The sequence below is a fragment of the Rhamphochromis sp. 'chilingali' genome, assembly GCF_963969265.1.
Source record: "Rhamphochromis sp. 'chilingali' genome assembly, chromosome: 2".
Taxonomy (NCBI): Eukaryota; Metazoa; Chordata; class Actinopteri; order Cichliformes; family Cichlidae; genus Rhamphochromis; species Rhamphochromis sp. 'chilingali'.
The window spans coordinates 37303787-37330008 of NC_137930.1; the positions used below are offsets into that span (position 1 = coordinate 37303787).

The 26222-nt window shown below is 41.2% G+C and overlaps 2 protein-coding genes across 2 annotated transcripts; one reads left to right on the forward strand and one right to left on the reverse strand.

The window, feature by feature from the left end:
* Positions 1–2783: 2783 nt before the first annotated feature.
* Positions 2784–13714, forward strand: LOC308387579 (uncharacterized protein). The gene is made up of 7 exons (XM_080867738.1): positions 2784–2938; positions 4869–5013; positions 5089–5184; positions 11229–11373; positions 11593–11738; positions 12094–12233; positions 12578–13714. Exons 1-7 carry the CDS (start codon positions 2839–2841, stop codon positions 12724–12726), a joined length of 921 nt encoding a protein of 306 aa, XP_080723864.1. The 5' UTR covers positions 2784–2838; the 3' UTR covers positions 12727–13714.
* A 4737-nt stretch (positions 13715–18451) lies between these two features.
* Positions 18452–19945, reverse strand: LOC308384097 (tripartite motif-containing protein 16-like; the record flags this gene model as incomplete). The annotated part of the gene is made up of 1 exon (XM_080862436.1): positions 18452–19945. One exon carries the CDS (start codon positions 19943–19945, stop codon positions 18452–18454), a length of 1494 nt encoding a protein of 497 aa, XP_080718562.1.
* Positions 19946–26222: the final 6277 nt, after the last annotated feature.

Below are 26222 nucleotides of genomic sequence, written 5' to 3' on the forward strand. Positions count from 1 at the left end.
CACGTGCGTCAGTCTTGATTTCTTTTAGTAGTAGCACCACGAAGACATGGCTGCTGGAAGGTTATACTATTATTCACTATTATTGAGTCAGAACAAATGGTATTGGTTTACTGATGCATGACAAGCTGCAACCTGAAAAATGGAAAACAAAACGTGCTTTCAGTTTTATCACCACTCAAACTATTCCTCTCACAGGTATCAGCCATGACCTGAAAATCCACTTGCTCTTTCCTCTCGGTGGTAAAGTTTCTTGCACTCCGTGTTTCTGAGAGGTTAAATGTCAGCGCTAACTATTTGTTTGGATCAGAACAAATTCTGATGTTCAATGTGTTTGAGTGTTTCTCCTGAAGGACCCGGTGATTATTCCCTGTGGACACAACTACTGTATGAACTGTATTAAAAGCTACTGGGATGAAAAGGATCAGACTGAAACCTACAGGTGTCCTCAGTGCAGACAGACAGATCGTATTAAGTATGAAGAGTTGGACAGCACCAGAGCCAGACATGATTCACACCTACTGGCTGAAGAAGCTAACTGCACATGGCAGCACAAATGAACCAGTTGCTGATCATCTGCTAGAAACTGATTTCTGATGTTTCCTTGTGTTTTTATATGTAATTTTTTTACTTATTTTGGTTTGTTGCTTCAAGGCAACACTGTGTGACAAGGGTAGTCAAACAAGTTATTCTATAATATGTTTTATTAGTACAACAAGGATGAACAAATAAACAATAAATAAACAATGTAAACATTTCACAGAACAATAAAACACCAAAGTACATCCAACATTTGACCCTAACCCCATGCACACACACACACACACATGATGTGTTTCCATCACTTTTGGGGACATTACATTAACTTACATTCATTTCCTGGAGACTTATTCTACCCATCACAAGTCCCTGCCTGAACCTAACCCTGAATCAAGCCTTCACCCTAAAATGTAATGATTTACCTTGCAGTTTGTCCCCATAAAGTAAGCGAGACCTCACAATGTGAGTGTGTAAACAGATTTGTGTCCCCACAACGATAAGTAATACACGTCACACACACACAATTACTTTACCAACTGACCCCTGACTGCCTAAGTGTCCCTCAAAAAAAAAAGTAAAGTAAAAGTAAAAAACATTGACTATGATCATATACATGCACACAAACACATCTCTACACACATATGCTAATGCATTATTTTGCCTGAAAAAAAGTTAGGCTAACTACACAGTGTTGCCTTGAGGCAACAAGTGAAAATTAACAGTTTTACTGTATAAATAAATTTCAAAAAGTAGAACAAACAATCAAATATACTTCTTAACATATTAATGCACAAAGTATTTTATATACATTTATTTCACTATAAACATGTAAAATAGTGATCTTTATCTTACCTCCTAATGGAAATGTCTCATCTTGCAGAAAGCCCCCCCAACTTAAAGTCACCACCTTCAACTCATCATTTTATTGGAAAGAGATGTGCCTCGTAGCATTATTTGAAGAAAAAAAAGTTTGTTTATTTTGAAGGGCCAGTGTGAGGCATGGAAATGTGGTTTGTTGCCTCAGGGCGACGCTAGCAGTAGTGGGATAGTTCATGACAACACGACTCAGTGCCCACACACATGGATACTGGAATGACTGGACACTAGGGGCTCGAGCCCTTAACAGGAACTCAGTGGGAATGTGGCGAACATCACTAAAAGATGCATTTTCACAAAAACTGTATTTTCGTAGCTTTTATAACCGCGTACTGCAGCTGTTATGTCACCTAGCTATGTTACACAAAGCAATGAGCTGTCATTTCCAGGACTACGCATTTGTTACGTAGCTGCTTCTGGTAACTGGCGTGAGACACTAACTTCCCCGTGGTGCTCGGTTATAAAAGGGGACTCAAAAGGACCGATTATAAACCTGCAGCTTTTTCTAGAACTGCTCCCTGCCAAACATTTAGTGTGGTGAGTAAGAGCGGCTCTGTTCAGCAGAGCTACAGTGGGCTAGAGACAGACAGAGGGGTAGACTCAAACATCACATCGATTTACCATCTATTCATTCTTAAAAAAGCTCTTAAGTTCATTTATATCTTTTAATTTATATTCAAATCCTATTACAAATCTGTTCTCAACTAATGCTAATGCCAGGAATTGTTCTTTTAAACAGATTTATATTTAGAAGTTTGCAGTTGTTTACTTATTGTTTTCGCTGTTTAATGTAATTACTAATATGTGCGGAGCCCACTGTTTTGTTACTGTTTCCTCGGACGTGCTGATGGAAATACTGTTCAGGTTAGGCAGATTGTGAATGATGTGAGCAGATGCGCAACCTTGCACCATGCCTCTGAAGCGTATTAGAACAAAACCAATAAACGTTATTTGTTGTATGATGGGATGTAAATATGAGGGGGGAAACTCGCTATTTTCAACCAGTTCAACGGACACTATGTGTCACACTATGTATCTAAAAATGTTGTTGAACAACTTTTAAATTTCAATTAAGTTGTGAAACATGCTCAACAGACTGCATTAAATAAGCTGTATTATGTTCACGGTCTGCCTGAAGAGGACGCCATTACACTGCAAGTTCTTATATATGTAATTATATATTATACTACGATGCAGTTACTTTAGTTTAACTTATCGATAACATTTACATGAATATATAACTCAAGGTTTACCTGTGTTGAAACGTGAGCACAACACATTTGCATTTCTTCTTCTCCTTTTCCCCTCTGTGGGCGTTTACGTGGAGCACGTGAAGGCGTCACGTTCGGGTCCGTTTAGCTCCGTCCGCTGCTCCCTGACAGTTGAAGAGGACACACCGAGGCACGAAGCAGCGAGAAAGACAAAATGAAGGACGTCAATATTCTGCGGATTCTCGTCATAATCCTGTGTGCGGTGGTTTTTGTTGCCGTTTTAGTCTTTAACGCTTTGGCCGGAGCGGGCAAAGGTAGGTGAAATATCGCTGTTCAAGAAGTGAGTTTCACAGAGCTCGAAAAAGATTAAAAACATAACTGCAAGACTGTTAAAACTGCACACGGTGGTACATTCTCGGTGTTTTATTTCTGGTTTTAGTTTTCTTCCTTCACAAAAGCTGTATTTTCAGAAGTTTTGTTAACTGTTTACTGCAGCTGTTATGTCACCAAAGCATGTTACACCAACCAGTGAGCCGTCATTTCCAGGACTGCGTATTTACATAGCTGGTACTGCTAACTGGCAGGAGTAACAATAACAGCTCACAAACTTCCCAGAGTTTGTTATAGTTATGAGAGGGGACTCAAATTAACCAGTTATTAGTACGAAGTTTATATTATTTTTATCCTAATAAATAGTCTAAGTAAAGTGTAGGAATAGTGACTGTGGTATCCCTCCGCCCACTGGTTCTGCTGGACGGGAAAGATCCAACAGTGATTTATTTATTTTTATATATATATTCAGGGTGTGGCCGAGAAAATGCTCCGCTCCCACATGGATAAGACTCATTTCCTTCCTCAGTGAGCTGGCAAATAGTAACAGTGTATCCACTTTTTTTCTATTTTAATCACAGTTTTTACTGTGATCAATTTGTTTTATGTAATGATAGATATTAAGTCATTATTTTAGAAATCTTTTAGGAGCAGCAGGCACTGTGATTCATGTAAAAAGTGTAAGAGCTACTCTGCAGCAGAGAAATGGTGAGCTTGAGACAAAGAGGTAGTCTAAAACGCACACGTTAAATTTAAGCCTGCCTTCTAAAATAGAAGTGCATTACATTAATGGAAACGAAAAGAAGTCCTTATAATTAGGACACATTGATGTTTATACCTACGAGAGGTGATCCTGCATAGGTCACCAGTCCGTCACAGAGAAACGATCGTCCACATTCATGCTGACACCCACAGCCTTGCCTCTTACAGTCACGTCTTTGGACCGTGGGAGGAAAGTGGAGCACCCAGAAGTCACAGTGTTTAGGATAGATTTAGATTTTTTTATGGCAGGAGGTTGTTATGTGCGCACGCATCAAAAGGAGGAACACACGCTTTGTTATATGAATTGAATGCATATGTGTTTGCCAAGCCTTTTTGTGACTGACGCATAACTGAACATAATAATCAGCTGCTCCTGAAGTGAATCTCCTCCATCTTGGACTGCAGCAGGCCTCTACTCCTTGTTCTGCTCTCGAGCCTCACTGTGGCAGCAGCTCTGCATCTGCTTTAAGTTAAGACTAAGACTTAGGAAGTTGTATAAACCTGAACATTGTCTCCCTGTTAACCTAAGATCTTTTCCTGTGAGGTACTTTTTAAAAAGTAGGAGAGCCGTTCTCAGAATTCTGTAATGCTTTCAAAATGACAAAGTAAGGGTCAGTTTTTTTTCTGTTGTAGCTTATTGTTTATCAGTGATTTTACTACTTAATAAAGGTCTTTATGTTTGAGTAGTTATAAAGGCTCAAAGGGAACATCTACAAACAAAATGAGGACTTTCTTTAGTTTACTTCGCATTTAAGATGTTGCTAATTTAACAAACAGTCCCAAAAAGTTGGAACAGGTAAATAAAAGTTTGGAAAAGTAAGTGGTACCAAAAAATACTGGAGGAACATTTTGCAACTAAGCATTTGATTGGAAACAAGTCTGTAACATGACTGGGTTTCTCAGATGTAAAGATGGGTAGAAGACGTTCATCAGTCAGTAAGCAGTAACCCTGCTGATCTGAGACATTTCTCTTTAATCCAGCTGAAGTAGTTCTGTTTTTCTGCATTTCCCCCTGTAACATCTAGTCACATCACATCAGTTTTCTTCCATCTTTGTGTTTGCTGCTTTGTTGCCCCTGTAAACAAACCAGCTGGAACTGGAATGCAAACTCCACCAGTGCACATTTGTTTATTCTCTCTGTCTGTTTTCCAGGTCCCTTTCATACTGCTACAGGAAATGTATCAGCCCGCTATGAGACAGGCATCACTCCAGCTGGCTGGACCTTCTCCATCTGGGGTGTTATCTATACCTGGCTCACCCTGATGGTGATTTATATCACTTCATACACATGCAGAGGGTAAGCTAGCATCAAAACACCTGGACTAAATCTAAACACACAGGATGAAACTGATATTTCTCTCTCTGTTAATAGATCCTGGGCTCAGTGTCTGCTGCCCTACGGCTTCCATATTTGCTGGCTCTCCAACATGGTGCTGAACATTATATGGCTCCTGCTGTGGGACGCAGAGTATGTCTTCATTTTATTTACTACTACCTGTTCTTATGCTTCTTTTGGCTGCTCCCTTTACGGGTCACCACATCGACCTCTTATCTCACCCTGTCGCCAGAGTCCCTAGATCCATATTCAATATCCTTTATCCAACATATCTATAATCCTTCTTCTATAAATGTCCTTGTCTCTCTATATTTGTCTCCAAAGTGCCTGACTGCCTATTCACTCTTCACCCTCTACATAGCTGCCTTCACTTCCTCCCTACTAAATATGCATTCATGAATCACTAACTTTCCATCTGTTCTCTCTCTCTTATTTTCTTCATTTATGCACTCCTCAGAGTACTTTTCCATCTTCTCACAACATTCACTGCACTCATTAGTACATTTCCATCTCTATTCTTAATCACCCTAGTCAGAGATTGAGCTGGAAAGGATGTGCAGCAGGTTACCGCTCAGAGTCTCCTGTGCTCTTGTCTTTGCTTCTCTTTCAATTTGTCTCTTGCACACACCGTGTATCTGCTATAACCCGATTGATCTAGGATTTTTTTGTTAGGCAAATATCAATATTTTGTGATTTTTAAAAACCCAATGAGTCCTTACCTTAATATGATGACAATACAGGTGTGATCTTGTGTTGTCGCTGCACTCATAGATTACTCATTTCCACACTGCCTGAGTCTGCTTGGAGCAGCTAGCTGTTGTGTTTGTGGCATTCCTAACAGGGAAGTTGCAGAGTGTGGTGAACAAACTCATAACACTCATAATGTAGTTGAACTTTTGTGTCTCTTGTCTCGCCTTTACTTTTAAGATGCTCATATATGCCATTACTGATTTATTGTTGGATGGCTAATATCAGCTGATACATTATCTGCTGTTTACAAGAGCTCCAGCCCATCCAGTATGAATATCTTATTCTACATATTTGATTTAGCACTGCATGTCTTTCCTAATGTACCTCAGCAGTTATCCATTTGTGGCTTTTGGCTCCACCCTGGCTGGGTTCTGCTTACTAGGAGTTTAATTTGTTTTTACTATTTTTCTGCAGCACAGTACAAAATTGAAAACTTCAAGACTGTTAAATTATACATGTGGTCGTATCAGAGACATAATAAGAAGGAATGGACCCTGGAGTTAAAGTTTAGTTAAAGAGAAAAAGGTTTAGCAAGAGCAGCACATGGTTTAAATTGTTCCACGAGCTTCATGAGGTCGTAAACTGGAGCTTTTTCAACATTCCTGAAGTAGTTCTCACATATGCTGAACACTTTTTTTTTCTCACTTGTGCGTCTCTCTGCACTCAAGTTCATCTGATACACTCTCATCACCCTGCTGGTGGGTTAGACCTCGCAGGTGTGTTTTGGCTCGTTGTGCTCTTGGAAAAACAAATGATGGTTCCAGACCAGGTGTGTCTGTGAAGACTGGAATAAATTCCACATGTGTTACTAGCAGAGCACGAGCACTTGTAGGACGAGCTGTTCATCCAGACTGAGTCATGCAAATAACTGGAACTCGTTTGAGCCAGAACTGAAGTTATATCTTTGATGATGGCTCCAAAACAGTGGTTCCTCTGTATCGGACTTTGTAACACTTGGCGACCAAACAAAAATTCAGACAGGACAATTTAGGATGATCATCCTATACTGTGAATACTAAAAAAACAATAGTCAGTGCAGTGCAGCATGAAATGATGTGCCGTTCCAGCCACCATGGAAAAGAAAACATAATAAATAGTTCTCACGTTTCGTAGTTCTCATGTGGCACAGCGGTACTTGCAGTAAACATACAGTACTGACAAAAGCCTTTTGCACAGTACACATGCATCTACCCCTTCAGTTGACTCATCCACTGTTTGCTGAAGCCTCATCAGAAATGGTCTCAGTGGAAAAGTGGCTGCCAAGAAGCCATTCTTATGAAAGGAAGAGAAGGATGACATATGCCAGATTTCACAAGAACTAGACTGAACTGGTCTGATGGAGTGGTGAATCCAAATCCAAACTTGTATCCAAGTTTTTGGTTCAGCTCATTATCAATATGTATGGAGGAGGACAGGAGAGAGGTATAACAATGAGTGTGTACAGCCACCTGTAATCTCTATTATGGTTTGGGGCTCCATTTAAGCCGGTGTTGCTGGGAATCTTTTCCAAATTGATGGAATTGTGAACGTAGAAATGTGTTCACAATGTGCAGATTTTGATCCATCAAGTAATACCATCCAAAAAAATCATGTCATTGGCAAGGACTTGATTTTTCATCATGGAAAGAATCTGAAACACACTCCCAGTAGATTAAAAACATACCTGAACAGGAAAAACACACAGATTGGCCTGCCTAGAGCCTGGATGTCAACATTACTGAAGCAGTGTGGAATCATTTGGACAGAGAACAGAACAAAAGGCAGAAACATCCAAAAAGATTTAAGTGTCCTTAAACATGAAGATTAAAGATGGCCAATGGCCATAACAGGCATTGCCTTTAAGGCTCATTAGAAATGTACAGACTGTATGCATGCACGTTTCAATAAATCACCATACTTAGTGATAAAGATTTATTATGGATGTGCAAAGAATCATACTGATAGCTGTGCCAAAGTATGCTACAGTGGGGCAAAAAAGTATTTAGTCAGCCACCGATTGTGCAAGTTCCCCCACCTAAAATGATGACAGAGGTCAGTAATTTGCACCAGAGGTACACTTCAACTGTGAGAGACAGAATGTGAAAAAAAATCCATGAATCCACATGGTAGGATTTGTAAAGAATTTATTCGTAAATCAGGGTGGAAAATAAGTATTTGGTCAATAACAAAAATACAACTCAATACTTTGTAACATAACCTTTGTTGGCAATAACAGAGGTCAAACATTTACTATAGGTCTTTACCAGGTTTGCACACACAGTAGCTGGTATTTTGGCCCATTCCTCCATGCAGATCTTCTCGAGAGCAGTGATGTTTTGGGGCTGTCGCCGAGCAACACGGACTTTCAACTCCCGCCACAGATTTTCTATGGGGTTGAGGTCTGGAGACTGGCTAGGCCACTCCAGGACTTTCAAATGCTTCTTACGGAGCCACTCCTTTGTTGCCCGGGCGGTGTGTTTTGGATCATTGTCATGTTGGAAGACCCAGCCTCGTTTCATCTTCAAAGTTCTCACTGATGGAAGGAGGTTTTGGCTCAAAATCTCACGATACATGGCCCCATTCATTCTGTCCTTAACACGGATCAGTCGTCCTGTCCCCTTGGCAGAAAAACAGCCCCATAGCATGATGTTTCCACCCCCATGCTTCACAGTAGGTATGGTGTTCTTGGGATGCAACTCAGTATTCTTCTTCCTCCAAACACGACGAGTTGAGTTTATACCAAAAAGTTCTACTTTGGTTTCATCTGACCACATGACATTCTCCCAATCCTCTGCTGTATCATCCATGTGCTCTCTGGCAAACTTCAGACGGGCCTGGACATGCACTGGCTTCAGCAGCGGAACACGTCTGGCACTGCGGGATTTGATTCCCTGCCGTTGTAGTGTGTTACTGATGGTGACCTTTGTTACTTTGGTCCCAGCTCTCTGCAGGTCATTCACCAGGTCCCCCCGTGTGGTTCTGGGATCTTTGCTCACCGTTCTCATGATCATTTTGACCCCACGGGATGAGATCTTGCGTAGAGCCCCAGATCGAGGGAGATTATCAGTGGTCTTGTATGTCTTCCATTTTCTGATGATTGCTCCCACAGTTGATTTTTTTCACACCAAGCTGCTTGCCTATTGTAGATTCACTCTTCACAGTCTGGTGCAGGGCTACAATACTTTTCCTGGTGTCCTTCAAAAGCTCTTTGGTCTTGGCCATGGCGGAGTTTGGAGTCTGACTGTTTGAGGCTGTGGACAGGTGTCTTTTATACAGATGATGAGTTCAAACAGGTGCCATTCATACAGGTAACGAGTGGGGGACAGAAAAGCTTCTTACAGAAGACGTTACAGGTCTGTGAGAGCCAGAGATTGTCCTTGTTTGAGGTGACCAAATACTTATTTTCCACCCTAATTTACGAATAAATTCTTTACAAATCCTACCATGTGGATTCATGGATTTTTTTTTTTGCACATTCTGTCTCTCACAGTTGAAGTGTACCTCTGGTGCAAATTACTGACCTCTGTCATCATTTTAAGTGGGGGAACTTGCACAATCGGTGGCTGACTAAATACTTTTTTGCCCCACTGTAAATATCAAGGTGACTATGTAGGGCTGCTCAATTAATCGAATTTTAATCACGATTACGATCTGGGCTTTCAACGATCATTAAAAATGACGGAGCCGATTATTAGCCCCTCCCTCATTTATCCGCGACACCTTAAAGGCCGGTCCGTGAAAATATTGTCGGGCATAAACCGGTCCGTGGCGCAAAAAAGGTTGGAGACCGCTGATTAAGAGGACCCGAGGGAAGCTCGGAAAGCTAAGCAGAAGTTATTTGGAGAGGAGAGTGACTGCCGTTGGTTGAAAAGAGAGGTAAAAAACAACTTCAGTGGTGTTGCACACTATTTTATATTATTTTTTTAAAGTCATTGTTAACCCTTTAAAGCCGGTCAGAGCAGCACGCTCCGTTTTGTGCAACTATTTTTAAATCCCTGTAGAACCGGAACCGTGTAAGCTAGCGCAATAATTTGTTTTGCATATGAAACCGGAGGAGTTGTACTTACATCTGATGCCATCAGCTTGTCCTCGGTCACGGTTTCCTTCCACATAAAGCTTTGCAAAAATTGCATAAAAAGCTCTTGCAGCAACAAAAACATAATATTCCAGAAACACGCTTTGCCGATCCGATCAGCTGTTCGTAACACTTCCCACATTGAAACAGATGTCAGCGCGAACTGTCGCATGTCCGCCATTTCCTGCTCGAAACTGGAAGTGACGTCATTTTCGCGGAAATTGTAGTTTTTTACTCGTAGGCCTTAAAAACCTATACTGGTCATGTTTGACTTTTCTGAATAGTTTCTGGGATGCTTAGAACTCGAATTGCACTGCTGGAAATAGTTTATTTTGATGCACCTGCTGTTTTCTTTGCAAATTTGCATCATAGGATTGTTTTTTCGTTTTTCCTGCAGTATATAAAAACTGGTGTATCTCCAAAATAAAACTATGAAGACACTCAAAATAAATTTCCTGTTGTTGTAAACTATTTTTTGCAACTTTTTTGTATTTAAAGTTTTGAGGGATAAACCTCTTAAATTTCTCCAAGTAGAAATATATGTAAAAAAACCAAAAACGATTTTCAATTTGTTTTTTGTAGTTTATTGCACTTTTTTGCAATTAATGTATTTACTATGGACTTAATGCATACATATTATTAAAATATGGGCTATAACAGTTGCATAGCAAATTGAAATGCTCCCACAAATGGCACTACAACATGTAAAAAAATAATATGAGCTCTGGCGGATTTGGTTCTATAGTAGGTCTTAAAGGGTTAAATAAATATCGTCAAATAATCGAGATCTCAATTTCAGTGAAAATAATCGTGATTATCATTTTTGCCATAATCGAGCAGCCCTATGACTATGCATATCTGCAGAAAGGCAAATAAATATCCTTTGAGATCTTTGTGAATGGAAGCATTTATGTTAGTTTGTGAATAATGAGTAGTGCATGAAATAAGAATGACCAAAATGTAGTATAAATAATATGAATATGCAAATAATGAACATGCAATTATGTACTGAAAGCTCAGTTTGCCTGAAAGTCACTGTGGTAAATTATGTTCAGTTACTACAATGCGGACACACCATTCAGTTAATAACAAAAGGAATTGTTGCCCCTTTGTCAGCTCTGTCTCTCTGATGTCTGACCTTGTAACTTAATAATCTGTACTTTATTAATCACATTCACTCAGTTAAGCAGTGGGCAGCCACCAATCCAGTGCCTGGGGAGCAGTGTGTAGGGACAGCACCTTGCTCAGGGTAGCCGTTCAGTGGACTTGAACTCCCAACCTTCTGATCATGGGGTCACCGCTCTACCTACAGAGCTGTTTCTGCCCCCTATTTATTGCATTCATTGTTTCTTTCTGTTTCTCTGTCTTCCAGGATGATGCTGGCGTCTTTGGTCGTTTTAATCCTGATAGCGGTTTCCGGCTACAGCGCTCTGTTCTTCTGTTGCTTTGCCACAGATTACTATGGACTCTGGTTACAGACATACCATCGCAAAGACCTGACCTTTCTCAGAGTACTGGTAGGACACAGTCAGTGTGAAAATTTCTTTGATTTTTGCATATTCGTCACACTTTAGTGTTTCAGATCATCAGACAAATGTTTATATTAAAATACCCATGGCAAATATGTTTTTAAAAAAAAGAAATTAGGAAGGGGGAAAATACTTGTTAGATGAGTGTCAGCTCTGTCCCCAAAAGGCAATAGTAAGAAACTGTTTGTCTCATTTTCTTTTTTTCAGGTCCAAAATGGTTTGGCTGTCTATGCTACATGGACTTCTATCGCCTCTCTGATCAATTTCTCTGTAGTTCTCCACCTGTGGGGTGTGGATAAGAGCACGGCAGCAACTGCGTCACTGTGCATCCTGTTTGCAGAGGTGGTGGCATGGTAAGCTCTGATTGGATGAGGTTCAGGCACAGGGATGTGGGAGCTAACAAGAAATTACCTTGAAGATAATTTCTATGATCAGGGAGACAGAAGAAAGTCAAATATAGATTCACCAGTTAAATCTGATTTTTTTTTTTTTTTTTTTATATAAACGAAAGCAAAGGTTTGCTTTGCCCTAAAATTCACCCTTAAGAAGCCACTTAAATTATGTGATCTCCCTCCATCTTTTGTGACTCTAAAAACCCCAAAACACTGATGGTGTAAGAACGACACGCATAACTGAATAAAAGTCTGTGAGAGAATCTCCAAACAGTTTGTTTCAACAGTAAACAGAAACACTGTTTGATGATGGCAGGTTCATTCTGGAGAACTGGGTGCTGGACCGCTGGGTGCGCAACATCCTCACAATCTACCCGGTGGTGATCGTGGCTCTGGTCGGAAACGTCTACAAGCACTTCAACCCAGCTGATCCCACTCCAAACGCCATCTTTATGGGTGAGTTCAGCAATACTTATTTATCAATAATGATTATTAATGAGCTAGTATTTTTTGTTTGGTTTGGTTTGGGGTTTCTGTTCCATTTGAATATTATACGGGTGTTTCATGCATGGAAAAGCTGCTTTCTCCACTGAAATGCTGCTTATGAACTACTAGAAATGTGTAAACTTTATAAAATAGTGAATCTGTTTTTGTCACCCCTGAAACACAAATATAATAAACTTGTGTCACAAGAATCATCAGTTTATTCAGTGAACAGAGGCAGAGAGGAGTTCAGTTAATTTAATGTCCAGCCTTGGCCGACCTAACCACTAGCTGCCCTGCTTGTTTTCTCTCTGCAGTTGTGCTGTTGGTCGTGGCGTGCATCCTTTTCGTGTCCAGATTCTTCACGGTGCTCTGGAGGAACAAGTGGCGCCCCCTCCACTCCCCGGGCTCAGCACGGCTAATGGTGTCACCCCTCGACGGCAGGACGTTCAGAGTCCTTTCTTAAACGAAACTCGTGCCTCCCCAGACCCACTGAGTTACATGTTCACACCACCTCCACAGTCATGTTTGAAGGTAGATCTAAATGTTAAACAGAGTTTATCTGTCAGCATGGGGAACAAATGTATTTCTTCAGTAGAAGAAAGAGTCTGCACGGGAAGGCAGGGAACCCACAAATCTTTTCTATCTGTTCTTCAGCTGTACTGAAGAAAATAGAAAATAGAAATACCGTCTTTAAAATACTTTAAATTCTTTTAAAAACTACTACAACTATTTAATACACTGCTTAATTTTATCTTAATGTACTTTATTCATGTATTTCAGTGTTCCCCACTCACACACTTTAGTTTGCAGGTTTATTAGTGGTTCCCACAGTATATTTGGCAGCTCATTTTTGATTTCTCTTTTGTTTTAGTTTTTTATCCATCTGAGACAAGTTCACACTCCATGACTTCATGATCTCTGTGCTCTTATTTTGAAAGTTCGATCACTGCTAAATAGGGATGGGTATGGTATTGCACCGGTTCTGACATAAACGGTAGTAACCAGACCGAAAAGCAGCGCACATTTTGGTGCTTTTTTTTTTTTCCTGAAATGTCATACATCTGTTTGTCCTGACAGATTCTGGTCCTGAAATCAGGACGAGAAACTCCAACTCCAGCTTCTTGGACTGCAGATAGTTGATGTTAGCTGGGTATCATGAACCTTTTTTTTTTTTTTTTTTTAAATTTAAAATAAATAAATAAGATTGTAGTCATACCAGAATGCCAAAACACCCGGCCATACTAAATGTGTGTGGGGAAAAACTTCATTGCATTAGATTCATGTTTTATATTCTAAGACTGTTTGTTATTGCACTTGTATTTGCTTTTGTACATGTATATCAATGCTGTGGCACTAAACCTCACTGTACAGTATGATGACGTTTGACAGTGGAACTTGACTAACTCTTCCTGAAGCACTTACAGTTTTGTTGGCCTTGAACGTTGAAATAAATAAATGAATGCAGCCTCTCTTGTCTCCTGACTCTTTCAGTGCATGTAGAATCAGGCTCAGCAGGGCTTTATGTTCTTTGTGTTCGGCTGCTCCTGTCTGATCCGCTCAGCTTGATCCACATGCGTTTTCCTTGGTGCTTAGAATGTTTTTCACTATTAACACATCCACATTTGATTCATACACTCGGGTCTGTGAGTACAGTCTGTTTCTGATTGGCTGCGCTGTGATCCCAATGAGGCCCTGATTTAGTGGGCGGAGGTTAAGATTTAAGATACTAAGTGAATCTTTCCAACAACGCTCCGTCTCCTGGTAACTCCTGTGTTATTATGTTGTCTGGCTGATATTGTATGGTAAGACTTACCATACAATATCAGCCAGACAACACTTACCAGGTAAGTGTATTGCTGGTTTAGTTGGTGTAACCTTCTGTTTCTCATGAGGAAAGAAAACCATGTTGTTTTTAATTCCAGCGTAAAGTTTTTACAAATACTTGAACCAGCTCGACTGACTCTGCATGTGTGCAACATGTCTGGTTCAGTCCCTGTGGGTGGCATCTCTGCCAATCTCTCATAAGGGATTTCCTGTGTTATGTACTTTGGCAGTAGCCACAGCCATTGTCACATCCTCCAATTATTAAAAAGGTTGGAGATAAAATGCCTCTCCACCAGCCTTTCCTGAAGTTGTCTTCCAAAACCTGATTTTGAAGTCCCCCCCTTCTTCAGAACAAAGCCACTTTCACAGCACACACTTCTGCCCCACACAGGCTGAGCAGCTGTGGAGTTCTTTGAATGCAGCTCCTATATTCGTTAGTTTGCTTTCAAATATCAAGCAGAATATTGTGATTGCCTCAACCTAAACCCATGTGTATGAAGGGAATACAGAGCTGAGGAATAATTCATTCAAACCAGTTAACAACTGCCATCTCAATGGCAAAGACCCCAAAACTATTAGAAAGAGACCTCCAATGCTCAGACTATAATGTTAACAGGAAAAGGAAGAATTCCTTTTTAACAGGAAGAGGCCTCCTTGGCATCAGGATCAGGGAGGTGCTGCCACCTGCTGGAAGTGGTTCAGGTTTGAAGGGAAAAGAAAAGAGAAAACAGGAGCCTTAACCACACCAACCCTGACTGTAAGCTTTCACACACATGAAAAAACAAAAAACAAAACATTGATGTTGACATTATACATTTAAATGTTGATCGTGTAAACTCAGTTTTTAAACTGTGTCACCTCTCTGTGGTATGTTCGATGCTCACCTCTTCTTCAGCTTTCCTGCTCTTTTGGTATCTCGTCAATCTGCTGCAGTCTGGAGATGTGAACCCAGTGTGGGAACTAAAACTGTCACCATTATACAACATACCAGCTTGCATATGACTGCTTCATTGACATCATGGCTTTATACAGCTGCTTCAAATAAAGACAAAATAAGAGGTTTGACAAAGTTGAAGAAGTCAAACTTCACTGATTGCTTATTTTACATCATTCTGTGAAATACAGACTAACACACCTGACTTCAACCTTTAGGTCGTGGACAGTGTCTGACATTTATATTATTTTCCTATAAATTATTGTAAATAATTTTAAAAAGGTCTGTTTATCGAGTGACAGGAGCAGGGCACGAAAAGTGGGTTCACTGTGAGACAAGGAGTTGTAGGACATGAGTGTGCTTGTTTGATACAGTGACTCATCAGTCTGTGAGGACCTGTGATTCATGCTTGCAGACAATACAGTTGTTTCGTCGTTACTTTAATGAGGCTAAATCTGTTTGGGCTTGTGGCAGCCAAGCTGAAGAAGATGAGAGTTTATAGCATGAAGTTACATAAATGTGTTCGTCCCACGACCTCTGACTGCAGGAGCTCGCTGTTGTTCCTGATGCTGATCTAAAGCTGGAATGATGTGTGTTTGCTCTGGTACAACATGGCAGTAAGAGACAAGGAAATAACAGTTAACTAAAAGATTTTAAAGATTAGTATTATACAAGGTTATAGAAATTTGGTTTGTTAAAATTTTTTTGTGTTGATTTAATTTCTTGATTTATCATTGATTTCTTTTCAAACTGTTATACAACTTATTTATCAATGCTATTTATTTTCTTGGTTAAGGATTTGATTATTTCTATGGGGGTAAGGGATAGGATAAGTATAAGCCATAAGGCTTCAGCCTATTCCTTTTTCGGTTACTGTTTGAGTACTTTTATGTAAAATTATAATCTGTTGTTGTTGTTGACTGAAATAAAAATTTCAATTCAATTCAAAAGTGGATGTGAAAAAATAAAATAAAATAAAAATAGAGAAAAGATCCTTAGTTCTGGTATTTGTTAATTTGGTGAGACGTTAATGTCTAACGGACTGCGAGTCAATTGCTTTCTAAAAGTTCTGTTTGTATTGTAATATCTATACTTGCTTGCCCCTGTGTGACACCCAAACTCAGGCCAGTCACCCTCCAGTGTCAGCTCTTGGTTAAGTGTGGGACAGTTTTAGTGATAAATAAATCCAGATCACACAGACAAACACTGATTTGGATTTTTAACTCCAAAGGAAAAGCTCAGAATCAGACATTACAGATTACAATATTACTGCCCAATGAGACTGGATAGAAACACACTGACTGACTGACTTTCCATGTTTTGATACATGAAAGGTTTTGGTTGCTTAACATTATTATTTATTTTTAGTGTATTGTGTATATCATTTAATCTGGCAGACTTCAGCATTATCCAGTTTATTTTTAAAGCCCTGCTAATAATGCAACTTAATCTGTAAATAAGTTAATGATTTCCTAGTGTATGTACACTCACCTACAACTTTTTTAGGCACACCTGATCAGCTGCTCATTAATGCAAATATCTACCACATGGCAGCAACTCAATGTATTTAGGCATCTAGACATAGTCAAGGAAGCCTCCTGAAACTCAAACCGAGCATCAGAATGGGGATGAAAGGTGTTTGAAGTGACTTTGAACATGTCTGTTGGTTCCAGACGAGCTGATTTGATCTCATAGGGTTTTCCAGGATTTGCAGAGAATGATGCTGTCAGCTAAGAACAGGAAACTACCGTTCACACAGGCTCACTGAAACTGAACAGCTGAATGTTGCCTGGTCTGACAAGTCCAGATTTCTGGGGGTAGCAATATGATATAAACAAGATGAAGGCATGGATCCCTCTGGACAACACAGTGTTTGTCTGTGTGATCTACGGGGCAACCGTGGCTCACGGGGCGACCGTGGCTCAGGGGGTTGGGAAGCGCATCTGTCGCCGGTTCGATCCCCGGGCTCTTTGTCCTGGTCGTTGTTACCTTGGGCAAGGCACTTTACCCTACCCTTTACCCTATCGGCCCCTCTGGATGGCGCGATATGGCAGCCTGGCTTCTGTCAGTCTGCCCCAGGGCAGCTGTGGCTACAACTGTAGCTGCCTCCACCAGTGTGTGAATGTGAGAGTGAATGAATAGTGGTATTGTAAAGCGCTTTGGGTGCCTTGAAAAGCGCTATATAAATCCAATCCATTATTATCCATCCTGCCTTGTATCCACAGCTCTGGCTGCAGGTGATGGTGTGGGAAATATTTTCTTGGCACATTTTTTTATGAACTGAGCATCATTTAAATATCACAGCCTACCTGAGTATTGTTGCTGCCCATCTCCATCCCAGTATGGCCACACTGCACCCACCGTTTGATGATTGCTTCCACCAAGATAACGCGCCATGTCAAAAAAACTCAAACTAGTTTCTCAAACATGGCAATGAACTGACTGCACTCACATGGACTCCACAAGCACCAGATCTCTGACCTTTATGATGTGGTAAAAGGGAGATTCACATCAGAGTTGTGCAGCTGACAAATCTGAAACAACTCTGTGACACCATCATGCCAATCTGGACCAAAATCTCTGAAGCATGTTTCCAGCACAGCGCTGGACAAATGGAGAAAACTTGATTGAAACTGGAAACTAAATAATTTTGAGTAAAATCAGCAAACACTGTATCAGGTAGGAAAGAAAAACACACTCCAAAGGTCCTGGTCATTTTCTCTCATTTACTGGATTTTATGATAAATACGTCTCATAAATTTCTAGATGTTTTAGAAACACTGCCTTTGTTAACGATTTGCTAGACAATAAAACACTGGCCATACGAGACAATCAAATAAAAGTTATTTAAACTAAAACACTGTTTTGAAGCACTTTACCTTACTCTCCATGGATGAAATATTCCCAATAAAAACATCAGCAGATAAGAAGCTGTTATGGCGTCACATGACATTAAGTTTTAATTTTGAGATGTTTTACAATCAAATCTGTTACACATACAATATAGAAATGAATTGAATATTTCCATGAAATATCATTATTTTGTTTAATAAACATTCTGATAAATAAATTGTGAAAATAAACCCAAAAACTTGACACAATCAGAAAGATAAATTTTCAGTTTCTATTTAGTCAGTTATTGCAAACAATATCAGAAGTCTGTCACAAATCAAGAAAAGATTTAAAAATAATATTTATTATCTTTAGAGAAATGAAGATTTCAATAAAAACTGAGTTTTTATTGTATAAAATGTCGGTGCTATCTTCTAACAATGAACTGATGAACAATCACTTGTCTGTTTTTCCTAGGCCACTTCTTATAATAAAAAGTATAAAACAAAGACATTTTACCTTCAAGTGAGTATCTTGGTTTATGGAGCTTCTTTACTTTTTGTTGCATAAGATAATGATTTTATGACTTTTATCATTTTTAACTTGAAATCTCACAGATTTCAGCGCTACCGCCGTATACACCGAGCCCAACCAGGAGTGGGCACCTAGTCTGGACTCTGTGGAGGAGAGTCATGGTTCGAGTGCTTTCAGAGACGCTGTAGAAGGACAGATAAGTGTAACTATTAAAATGATTCAGGAACACTCCAATTCTCGAGGACTGTGGACCTTTAATGAAAGTGTTGCTGCCTGAATTTCTGAATGTATAACCGCCACTGAAACACTCCAATGCCCATGAACTGTTATTGTTTCCAAAAGCACTCTCTCTTCCTGATCTGCTTACACTGCTGTCAGCTAATGCTATAAAGACATCGTCCCCGCTCCACTCCACCTCCCAGTAACAAGGTCCTGTGAAAATCTCTCTGCTCAACACCTGAGGCCAGTCAGTGAATCTGTCGGCGTGATCATAGCGCCTGATTGTCTGAGTATGACTATATTTTGCTTTTAAGCCAGGCCCAAGCACAACATGCTGGTGTGCTGTGTTTGGGTTAAATGTGATTTCACATTTATATTTTAAGAATTCAGCTCTGGTCTTGGGCTCTGTCTCTGACAGTGAAACATCCCCCTTAGTTTCTTCAACAGCAGTTATGGTCCATTCAACATTGTCCTGCAGTTTCTCTCTGGTCTCTGACACAGCTGCTGCCACATCCTCGGTGTAGCTCTCAGAATGAATATTGATGCTGGCTGAGTCTGGAGCTTCACTGAGACGTGACAGCAAGGTGTAGTTGTGTAGAAACTGGGTGGGGTCCTCTGTGTGAGAGAGCTGCTCCAACTCAGCTTTTCTCCTCCTCAGCTCAGAGATCTCCTGCTGCAGGACCTTCAAGCTTTTCTCTTTCTCTTTAATTTTCCTCTCGATGTTCTGCTGTCTCTCTTTGAGCTCTCTCTGCTTCTCGTTCATCTCTGCTGCAGCTGAAACTGTGTCGTGGCCTTTATGTTCATCCATTGTGCAAAGAATGCAGATACACTGCTGATCAGTGCGGCAGAAGATCTTCATCACCTCATTGTGGCGAGGGCACATGATCTCCTGGAGCTTCTGGGAGGGGTCCACCAGCTTGTGTTTCTTAAAGGCGGAGGATTCATAGTGAGGCTGGAGGTGCTGCTCACAGTAAGAGACCAGACACTGCAGACAGGACTTGACAGCTTTCAGCTTTGTCTCAGTGCAGAAATCACAGCTCACATCTTCATGTTCAGCATGACAGAGATCAGCTTTAGCAGCTTGGAGTCCAGTCTTCTTTGTTTCCTCCACTAAATCTGCTATCACGGTGTTTCTCACCAGAGCAGGCCTCGGTGTGAAGGTCTGTCTGCACTGAGGACAGCTGTGGGTTTCCTTCTGATCCTCTTCATCCCAGTAGATTTTAACACAGTTCATACAGTAGCTGTGTCCACAGGGAATAGTCACCGGATCCTTCAGGAGATCCAAACAGATCGAGCAGCAGAGTTTGTCTCGGTTAACCTGGTTTTCTCGCTGCGCCATTTTCGGGATGATAAATGTAACTCAGCTTGTTGTCCCCTCACCTGTCCAACTCGTTTCAAACACTCAACGTTGGTTGGAAGAACACAGGAAAGCTTTATTCCTTTATTCTGCGAGGATAATAAGCAGGTCAAACTGGAAAAGTTTGTCTCTCTGGAAATCTGAAAAGTTAGCTTAAGTAATCCAGACCAGTCTGTCTCTTAAAGCAACAGCACACAATTAACACAAAGGTACCGAGGAGGCGCAAAAAGGTTAGAAAGTTCCTCCTCCTCTTTTTGTGAGCGTAAAGAAGGAGATCAAAATATGTTAAAAGGTACCCCGGCTGTTAAGACATGTTTGCGCTAAAATATGCACTGTACTTTTAATAATATATATGTGGTATTAAAATACGGCAAAATGTTTTCCTTTCAAGCACATTTTATATAAAACCAATTACCAGTAGGTCACCATTGTTATTTACTTCTCAATGCACTCTGGGTAGTGACGTCATACGGTTGCACCGCATCGAGTTCACAGTTAGCAGCGCCCTGGAAATGGCTTCCGTTCAACCTTTCCAGTTTGAACCAGAGCAAACCGAGAGCGAGGATGAAAATAATCAACCAGTACTTATTTTAGATGAAGATGAAAACAGTCCGTCACACGAGGACGCGAGAGTGAGGGAAAACTACCGGTGTCTATGCGGCTACTGAGAGCGTTTGTTGTAAAGAGCTCAATTTTATGGCAGCATCTATCCATGGTATCGCATAACCGCACAATAAGTACATTAATAGAATTCGAATTTTTATTATACAGTGAAATTACGATATTGTTATTTTTACAGATTCTCCATGCAACACAGTGCACCAAAACCTTGAAGTCGTATGTCTTAATCCAGATGTTCTCTGGTATAGTGCTGGTCTACCAAGTCATAACCAGGTCACTAGGCAAGTTAATTAATACCGTTGCTACACTATAAAAAACAGGCTAGCTGAATGAAAGCCCCTATGACAACCAATACATGTCATTGTCCCAGAATTCATTGTGTGGGAAAAACATGGCCGCTCCCACGGCTCCAAAATAGTTTTAAACAACAAAGATTTAATGAATAACAAAAAATTGTAGATATTCTCAAGTATGTTTTTATGTAGTGGAGATAATTCGTAACATATTTAGAGTAACTTGGTAATTACTTCCTTTTAAAGGAACTAATTACGAAATGTCGGTATCTTGATTGATCTTCATTTTGATTAAACAGAGATGAATTTCTGCATCAGCCTGAATCCATGAGCCACACTGCTTTAATCTGTAAACACAGTGAACAAGTTTCGGCCTTAATATCCATAAAAAAAAAATCCAGTAATTTAATTAAAGTGAATTCTTTTCATCATGTCAAGAAAATCTGGTATGGTGACGGACCTGAACAACACATAAAGCCAGTCCAGGTGTCCTGGGATGGAGTTAAATTCCTGTATTATCTGAATTATTGTGTCCCCTGGTTGTGTTACTGTGGATAAAACTACACAGCACAACTTACTTCAGTCATCTCTGGCTGCAACATTAAACTGACATACACATCAATGCTCTCATTTCCTGTCCTAAACGTCTGTGGATCATGTTGAAGATATCAACAGAAATATTGTAGTATTGCTGAGCAGTGCTTTTTTCTAATAGCACTTTGTACTACAAGATGGTGCAACCTCATTTTAAACCAGACATCACAACATGCTCACTGGTGAAATTCTGCCCTCTTGTGGTGAAAGATAAGTTAATTTCTACCGGAAAATGATCATAAAAGTAACTTTAAATGAACAGGAAAAAGAAAACATTCAGAACAAATATCAAATTGTTATTATAAGTACATCTCTGCAAAACATTGTAGCTTTATGAACATTAAAGAAAAGAAAAAAAGGGGCAGCACGGTGGCACGGTGGTTAGCACTGTTGCCTCACAGCAAGAAGCTCCTGAGTTCAATTCCACCATCAGGCCGGGGTCTTTCTGTGTGGAGTTTGCATGTTCTCCCCGTGTTTGCGTGGGTTCTCTCTGGGTACTCCAGCTTCCTCCCACCGTCCAAAGACATGCAGCTTGTGGGGATAGGTTAATTGGATAATCCAAATTGCCACTAGGTGTGAATGTGAGTGTGAATGGTTGTCTGTCCCTATGTGTTAGCCCTGCGACAGACTGGCGACCTGTCCAGGGTGTACCCCGCCTTTCGCCCTATGACAGCTGGGATAGGCTCCAGCGCCCCCCGCGACCCTGAAAAAGGATAAGCGGAAGCGAATGGATGGAAAGAAAAGAAAAAAGAAATGTAGATTACACAAAAAAAGAATAACTTTATTGATATTGTATTTTTAGTCTGTAACTGAAAAGATTTAAAGTGCATGTAGTCACAGTGAAGCCAAGCGCTACATACACTGGTCATATTTCCCCTTTTTAGCTTTCGGGAGACTTTTGTTTGTCTCATTAACTCCGTCTCTCTCCTCCTTTCTCTTTGGCACTGTTAAATATTTTTCATTTTTTCTTCAAGCTTTGTTTTCTGCACTTCATTTCTCCTGCTCTGGGGTCCGTTCTTCGTACCTCGCTAAGTAAGTTAGCTGGATTAGATTGTTGACGATTTCGCGTGATCCTGGATCGTTCGGTTCCCCGAAGCTCATCCGGGACTTGCTGTCATAGCAACAGAGCCGTAAGCGTAAACCTGCTCGGGAGCAGGTTTACTTTATGTAAACAGGATTAGATCGCGGCCACGCAGGTATGTCCGCTTCATGTATACGAAAGCAACAGCGATATTCCACCACTGTTTCACCATAAATAAATATTATCAATGTAACTAAAGATAATGCAGCACTTGATCCCTTTATTGATTCCATACAGATACATACAGGTCATTTCCTAAAAAAAGGGAAATGTACTATTAATCATTCTATTCCATGTGATTATTACAGATGTAATTCATATTTCAGAGTAGTAATTGTAAATTACTTCGTGTAATCAAGATGAGAGACCACGGCTATAAAAGCGAAGGTGGATTTGGGAAGTCTGTCGCAGCCATGTCCTGTCCGTTTACGCGAGCCACCCATTGCGGAAGGTGCAAGATTGATAAGGAGAGTCCTCAGAATTCAGCGTATATTGCGGGATAGACAGGATCCTTTAGCTCAGCGCGACAGTGTGCTCATAGAGAGATATCGATTTTCCCGAGAGGGTATTATTTACTTAACCAACTTGTTGACGAGGGGGTGCAGGACCACCACCTGGTTTTTTTTGCTCTGCCCTTTTCTTGGTTGCTGTTATAAACAAACAAACAAACAAACAAACAGATTATTTCAGGGTCTCTTTTCAAGAGACTAAAAGCAATATAAGTGATAAATATTACCATTCTGTAGAATATTCTTATATTTCACACTAAGATGGCGCCGGTGAGGTCGGCTGCCGTCACGACTGCTCCGACCACTTTTTCTTTGTCTTTGTTTTTTAAGTTAGTTTTCAGCGTTTCTAAATCGGCAAAATCATCACCATCGGGTACATTAGGTATGACAGTGACACTCTTGTTTCTATTGGTTTACAATGTACTCACAATTCGAAGTTTTTAACTCCGGATCCGAGCTGGCCGAGTGAGATCTTGAGGGAGAACAAAGGGAAGCGGCGGCGGCCTAGAGGGAAGCGAGCCGGTGTTGTGCCAAAAAGTGATTGTCTGCCAAAAACTGATTTCCAATGTTTCCGGCGTCAGGAACAGGCTGAGAGCTCGTGCACACCGCACACCTCTGCCTAGCATCCTGCTCGCCAACGTCCAGTCACTGGAGAACAAGCTTGACAACCTCAGGGCCAGGATAAAGTTCCAGAGAGACATTCGGGACTGCAATCTCCTCTGCTTCACCGAGACATGGCTGAACCCAGCGGTGCCGGACCACACCATCCAGCCGGCCGAGTTCTTCTCGGTCCACCGCATGGACAGGACACGGGACTCGGGGGGAAGTCAAGGGGAGGCGGCGTGTGTTTAATGGTGAACAACAACTGGTGCAACAGTGCGAACGTTGTTCCTCTCACATGCTCCTGCACACCAAATCTGGAACTACTGTCCATCATGTGTCGTCCTTTTTATCTACCTCGGGAATTTACATCGGTCATTGTAAGTGCCGTTTATATTCCACCACAAGCGGACACGGTCACCGCCTTATGCGAGCTGCATGAGGCACTCACACAGCACCAGACACAACACCGGGACGCTGCGCTTATTGTGACGGGGGACTTTAATAGCGCCAACCTCAAACGCGCAGCGCCGAACTTTTATCAACACATCTCGTGCCCCACCAGGGGTGAAAGGACACTGGACCACTGCTACACTATGGTCAAGGACGGCTACAAGGCACAATCCCGCCCTCCGCTTGGCAAATCTGATCACGCCGCCATCTTCCTCATGCCAAAATACAAACAAAGGCTGAAATAGGAAGTTCCGGTTCAGAGGAAGGTCGCGCGCTGGACGGATCAATCGGTGGCCGCGTTACAGGACGCACTCGATGACGCAGACTGGGGCATGTTCAGAAACAGCTCCGATGATGATGTCAACGTGTTTACGGAAGCGGTTGTGGGATTCATCGGGAAACTAGCGGATGATACCGTGGAGACAAAGACTATCACAACGTTTCCCAACCAGAAGCCGTGGGTGGATAAAACCATCCGCGACGCTCTGAGATCCCGCACCGCTGCCTACAACATGGGACTCATGACGGGGGACATGGACCCGTACAAAGCCGCGTCATATAACGTGCGGAGGGCGGTGAAAGAGGCGAAGCAGCGCTACGGGAGGAAACTAGAGTCATAACTCCAACAGAGTGACTCTAGGAGCCTGTGGCGGGGACTAAGGACAATAACGGACTATAAAGCACCAACAACCGGTATGACGAAACGTTGAAACGTGCTCGCTCCCACAGAGGAGAAACTGTTGTGTTAAGGTTGTAACCATGAAGAAAGTGGTGGCCTGTCGGTGCAGTGGATCACATCTGGACTGTGTAAAAGGTGTATTTCCCTGACCTTGACTGGATTTCATTTGGCATTTAACTTTCATTGCAGCTCTGGGCGCTTTGCAAAAACACAAAAAGACATTTTCTTTTTTGCACCCCTCTTCTTCAGGGACTTCACTGGCTCCCTGTGAAATTCCAAACAGTATACAAGCTTCTTCTGTTCAGCTGTACTGAGTGTGAGTGTGAATGAGGTGATGCTGCCCATTCTAACCACCTGAGGTCTGTCTGTTCACCTCTTCAAGGCCCTTTATAAGCTTGCTCCTCCTGACCTGTTAAGCACTGCCTCTTCTGCCCGCTCACTTCGAGCCTCTTCTTCTATCCAACTTGTTGTGCCTTGTTTTGGCCTCAGCACCATGGGAAGCAGAGCTTTCAGTTGCTCTGCTCCCAGGCTGGGGAACTCTCTACCGCCAGATATAAGAAACACTGGTTCTCTCCCCCAGTTTAAATCTCAACTCAAAACCCATCTGTTCAATGCTGCATATTCACTGTGAACCGATTGTTTATTTTATCTCGTGTTTTTTAAATTATTGTTCTCTGTACTCCATTATTAAGTGTCCTTGGGTGTCTTGAAAGGCATTTTTAAATAAAATCTTTTTTATATGAAGCAGTAATTGAGAAACTAAGGAGCTTTAATGTGAGAAAAAAAATCCACTATTGTTAAATAGTAACCAGCATCATAATTCTGTGTTTCTTAGTGATGTCATGAGAATCCAAACTAGGAACACTGCCAATGCAGTAAAGTTTTATTGTCATGTACAGATAAACAGTGTAGCCACATTTACCCGTAATGAAACTCGTGCTCCTCAGCTTTACATGAACATGTAGAAGTATGCAGTTATATTAAAGAAGATAACAATAATAATAATAATAAAATCATAAAGTATTAAATATTAAGAGAATTTAAGACAATTGTTTAATATTTACAGTTTCGTTTTTTTCGGGGGGTTTTACAGTTGTGCAAAAACCTGTGCAGTGAGGATTTAAAGTGATTTAAAGTGGCAGTGTGTAGAGTCCAGTAGTTGTAGTGAGTGTGTAATGGTGTGTATAGAATGTAAACAGTTCCAAAGCCTGATGGCTTGTGAGTAGAAACTGTCTCTGTGTCTGCTAGTGCTGTCCATATTGATCCTGCACGGCTGGCAGTTCAGTCCTGGTGATGCCCTAGGATCTCACAGGGGGTGTGATCTCACCACCCTGTGCAAAGCTTTGCGGTCCAGAGCGTTACATCTGCCATACCTGGTTGTGATGCAGCCAGTAAGAATACTTTTAATGGTGCATCGGTGGAAGTTTGT